This window comes from Dermacentor albipictus, unplaced genomic scaffold (assembly GCF_038994185.2).
Source record: "Dermacentor albipictus isolate Rhodes 1998 colony unplaced genomic scaffold, USDA_Dalb.pri_finalv2 scaffold_39, whole genome shotgun sequence".
Taxonomy (NCBI): domain Eukaryota; kingdom Metazoa; phylum Arthropoda; class Arachnida; order Ixodida; family Ixodidae; genus Dermacentor; species Dermacentor albipictus.
This window is the reverse complement of record NW_027225593.1, coordinates 135,740-141,239: the sequence shown is the minus strand read 5'-3', so window position 1 is coordinate 141,239 and position 5,500 is coordinate 135,740. Positions and strand designations below refer to the sequence as shown.

The following is a 5,500-nucleotide window of genomic DNA, read 5'->3' as shown; positions in this document are numbered from 1 at the left end:
GAGCTTTTATTAATATCAGTGGACACTGAGAAATCGCCAGAGTTGCCCTTTAAGGTTTTCCAACCGCCACTGCCGCAGCAGACGCAAAGGCCAACGCACGCATAGACACCACCGGCGACTGCCACGGCGAGGAGGAAGGGAAGGAGGGAATGCGCACACGAAGCGTCTTGCTCGGCGAAGGAAGACAGCACTGGAGAGCCCACGCCAACCTGAGGCCGTCGAACGCGCGGTGGGTGACGACGCGAGAATGCGCGCACAAAGGCCAACGTCTTTTCGCGGTTGCGGCCTTCTAAGGGTTTTATTGCGACAGCAATTATATGGGCACTCCAGGCGCATAACTGCCGTAGCCCAGAGGTTCCGAATATAGTCCAAGGGCGATAAAACCGTCGCTGCGCGCCGTATGCTGTATGTGCGAACGAAAGCGTTCGAGGGTGAGCAGGCGAACGCGGTTCAATCCAGCACCTCGCGTGCGCCAGCGAGGAACGCGAGCCGGAAGCGTGCCCTCTCCTGATGCGCGCGATGCACGGGGGTCAGGCGAGGGAGGGGTGGCTGATCTCCGGCGGCTACTAGGGTGCGTCGATGTCCTCCTCACTCTCCGCTCTGAAGAGTGGAGACAACCGCGGCGTCTACTACGGCGTTAGTCACGTGAATGGCGAACGGCATAGTCGACGCCTTTGACGGAAGCCGTAGGGACGCGTTGCCGGCGCTCGTTTGTCTTGAAAGCGATCTGCGACGTAGCGCAAGTGGGCGCCTGCACGGGCCTCACCTTCAAAGCGATCTTTGATGTTTGTAGTTTGCACGTAGTGCCGGTAGCTTGGTATGCGCTGTGCTTTCGACGTTTTGTTCCCGCTGGAAGCAACAGATGCATGAAGATAAATTCGTTTGCTGCTGCCCCGATCCCCACTCCAGCATTTTGACAGCGAGTTTCCGCGCTAATCGAGCGAGATGTGTACATGTTTACCTTTGCGCGCGTGACACCGTGCTTGTTAATTTAGATAAATCACGTTGACGGGCTTGTTGGATTCAAACCATGATAGAATGTGTAAGCGCGACTCAACAACGACGTAGAAAGCAGTCGACGCATAAAGACAGAGCTGCCTTTGGATGTCTGCTTCTTTCTACGTCCTCATTGAGTCAGGCTTACATATTCTGCCATTGTTATTTTCGACAGTGAGTGAATGTTTACAGTTTACATACGGTTGCTAAAACTACTATCCTTACCTGGTACAGCTATCCACTAATTTGCTATCGCAATCGGTGCTTCGCCTTTCGGACGAAACTGCGACATTTCTTTCAACCGTTGTGGGCGGCTTGGCGTACTTCGAACGTCAGCCCGTGGCTTTGGAGACGTGACACAAGTTTTTCATCACATAGGCGAATAGTAACATCGCCCAATCTTCGCAGCATTTCTTGCCTCTTACATAAATGGTCAATGGTTGGCGATATTATTTCCCTTTGGGGTCACAACACGCTATACAACGCAACTAACATCCCTTGAGCGAAACGCGCTGCTCATCTTTAATAGGCAAGCACCTGTTTAGTCACTAAATCTTTGGCGCACCTTTTTTTTTGCTTCTACGCGCAGGTTCTACGTGAGACAACTGAAGTCTGCGTTCAGGTCTGCGTCTGCACAGCGTTTCGCCAACCAAGTGGCCGGTGAAGCATGTCTGAATTCTCGCAAGCTTTCGTCACCAAACGTGCACCCGACCGGGTCAGCATCGACTGGGACTCACTGAACATCCCGTGCACTAAGAAGGATGGTGCCAGCTGCAGCCTAATGAAACATCGTAATGATTTGAACCAAGTCTTTCGAGGTGCGTGCCTAGAGCTTGGGGAAGATAGGCGAGGAGAGAGCAGAGGTGCCGTCCTAATCGAGTGTGGCCAGGCACGCGCGTGCGCGTTCGCTCAACACGGCCCGGAGCAAGTCTCGCGCGAAGCGAGGGCACTGGATCTCCTCGAGCGTCTACTCGCCAAGCATCGCTGCATCACAGCGATAAAATTGAGCCCCATTTGGATTGGTCGTGCCTCGATGCGTTCAGCAATAAATCGCAATCGCTTCTTGAAAAGCATTACCATCTGCCAAACAATTATATCATCACCTAGCGATGACGGTATTTTCCTCGAAATGCTCAATCCTATTTCACAGCGTGGAAATGTGGCCCTCAAGGTCAACGAGGTTGACGAGGAACGGGCAGTCGACGTGACCATGCCTGGAAAGTCACTCGGCTTAGGCATGGATCATCTCACAACACTCGACATGTCAGATGTTCACATGACCGACACCCATGCACGTTGGCTGATCCGGGATCTTACTGAAAACAAGAGCATCACTGAACTCGGTGTCTCACACTGTGTGTTCGCCTATCGCGACGAAGCCTCCGACGCACTGTTCGCCAGATACCTCGCCAAAGAAGACTGCGCGCTGCGAAAACTGACTCTGAAATCGACTATTATTTACGGCAGACGGTTGCACCTGGCCCTGACGGAAATCATCGATGCACTCTGCAAGATGAATACTTTAGAGGAACTCAACGTAGTTATCGTCTTGGCGCCCGTAAGATTGTGAGTATTGCTTATAATTGCACCACGAACCGACGGTACACCAACAGGGCATCTCGAAGCACGTATTACGTGCTACGCAGCACGTATTCGCCCTGTAATACCGAAAATGTCATTAGGAACATTAGAACTATCATATACTTAGTGTCAAATGTAATTTAATGGACGCAACTTAACGTAATGCCTATAATATTGTATTTCATGCGCTGTAGCTCGCTTTTGAATTGTGGAGAGTTCAGCGAACAAATCATTATTTGAATATTTGGCCCACAGACCGAGTTTATTTAGGATATCAGAGATTTCTTTCAGCAAAATCGCCCTCATGGCTTCAAATAGAAGCGCACATGTTTAATACAGGGTGCTTCAGCAAACACTTTCAAAATTCTTTAGAAGTTGCCTGTAGCTGACAACAAAATTCTAGTTTATGAGCCGGTCTACTCGAAGTGGCGGAAACTATTTGCACAAAAGATTGAAATCCAAAATCCACTTATTAGGAATTCACTGATTATCTTTCTAGCCGAATATCTTATGAACCCTATTGCAATTTACAACTTGTAGCAGTGGACTTCGCAAGGCGGGTCCACTTGGACCGAATTCTCAGGACGACACCAGTTTCGAGATATAAATCGGAGAAATGAAAAAAATGTATTGCGGAGAAATGCATTTGGCGTCCCAGTTACTTGTGTGCTTCAGTGCAAGAAACGACGTTTCCTTAAGAATTTAACTGGAATGCCAATGCGTGCCAATGACTGGTGTCATCTCGAAAATTCGTTCCAAGTGGTTGCGCTTTGCGAACTCCACGGCTAGAATTTGTAAATTGCACTGGGGGCCGAAAATTGTAATTAGTTAAAAACTTCATTAGTGAATTCTTATTACTTAGTCTGTCTTGCACCCCAATTTCTTGTGCAATTATTGTCCGCCGTAGACCAGCTCATGAACTAAAGCTGCGATATCTGCCAAAGGCATCGTTTAAATATATTTGAAAGTGTTCGCGTGAAACATCCTGCATCTCCTTCTTGTCGAACTACGATTGGAAATTACGCGCCTATGAACGCGATTTACGTCGCTCCGAGTTAGTTGTTTTCTTGGAATTTGTATTGTCATTAGTTGAGATTGCCATTGGTGTCGTGTATTCAAGCTCCTGTTTTATTCGTCACTCTAGGGGACAGCAGTGAATGGTCATTAGACAAAATTGAAGTTGCTCTTAAAGAAACACGAAAACGCTCTTTTAAGTGAGTAGAATTAGGTATCGTTTTCAATTGACTACTAGTAATTGCGAAGGGAAATGGTCAACACTGCCAGGGAAGAGGCCAAACTTGCTTCTAGTTGAATTTTGTGCCGGAACCTCAGCCCCTCATTTCGATATGGCCGCTTGGATATCAAATTCCTTTTATTTTAATTTACGCTGCTTCATTGACGCGATAGTTATCGACACCTTGTGGATCTTTTGGAATATAGCATGGTCCTCATTTGTTGAAACATAAGTTCTCTTCTACACCTTAAGAAACGTCGATTTCTGTTTCTTGTATTAGAATGCACTGGATCTCTCAAGAGCTTTTTACTTGAGGAATAATTTTTTAACAAATAGCTTTTTTTATCCCCATGTGCTTCCAGCATGAGCACGGTCACCCACATCGCCGAAGTCATCACACGGAGTGCCACACTACGGCGGCTGAGATTACCTTCAACGTATTGCGAATGTCTTGCGCATGAATTGGATGTATATATCCAGATTCCGGATCCCCAAGCCGAGAGGTGCATGGAGTCCTTGTGCCAAGCCCTGCAGAAACCGAACTCGACGCTCGGCCGGCTCTGCATCGACATGCGGACTTTCGGAGAAGCAGAGTGCCACGCCTTCTTCAATGCAGTCGCGAACAACAAGACACTGAAGACAGTGGTCGTCAACACCTTGCCCTGCATCGACGGACTCGACAGAGTCTCCAGAACTATCCGGGAGCGGGGACTCGATGACCGCGTTGTCGTCAAGGGACAACGTACGCACGGCAACACAAGGCAGCTGCAGCAATGCCCACAAATCTGCAATGCAACCATCAATACGCTGCTCCCAATCGCCAACATCCCGCACTCAATTATCCCATCTTTACGCGTTGTCAGTGGTTACCATCACATAACTTCACTGCAGGTTCATTGCTTTAGCTGCAAACCCAATGAATATTCCGCCTTGGCAGCATGTATAAGGGGCTCTACCGCGCTCACTGAAGTAGACATGCACCTGATTCCCACGCGTGTCCTTAAGACAAGCCTGGCGCTTCGGGAAGTGGAGGGAGAACTGGTGTCAGCTCTCGCTTCTAACATCAAGCTAGTCAGCGTCCACCTCATGGGCTTGCAGCTGACCTACGACGACTTGAACGTGCTCGCTCGAGGCGCTAGGAGGAGCCTCAGCCTCACCGAATTCATCATGAGTCCTGATTGCATCCTTTACAAGAGGTGTGATAGAGAGAGCTGTCCTGTACACGTGACCCAAGCGTCCCTCGAAGCATCCGAGCACACGGACGGCGCGCTGGCAGACATCCTGGTATGAATCTGCACTTTTTCTTTTTTTGTCTGTTCGCCATAACAAGGAAAGTGATAACCTACTAAAGACAGCGCCCGCAGAAGACTGTCCACATTGAATATTCTAGAAAAATTACTAGGTGGAACTCTTGATTGTCATTAGCATATTGCGTGATAAACGCGACCATTATCCATGATCTGCGCATGTGCACTGTGACAAATATGTCTGCTTAGAAGACAGTGAGTACTTCCAAATTTAGAAAGCGAAAAGCTGTCATTAAAGGTGTCTCAAGAATGCTCAACGCCACAAGAAGGCGTAGACAAATGTACCTATTATGCATGATTGACCCGTTAGCTGAGTGATGAACTCGCCAGAGTGCCCCGCGGGATACTCCGTAAGACTTACGAAATTAATCTTGGTGCCGAC

General features: G+C 48.6%; 1 protein-coding gene across 1 annotated transcript; it reads left to right on the top strand.

The window, feature by feature from the left end:
• The first annotated feature begins 1,663 nt into the window (after positions 1–1,663).
• LOC139052826 (uncharacterized) lies at positions 1,664–5,101 on the top strand. The gene is made up of 2 exons (XM_070529970.1): positions 1,664–2,562; positions 4,174–5,101. Exons 1-2 carry the CDS (start codon positions 1,664–1,666, stop codon positions 5,099–5,101), a joined length of 1,827 nt encoding a protein of 608 aa, XP_070386071.1.
• The last annotated feature ends 399 nt before the right edge of the window (positions 5,102–5,500 follow it).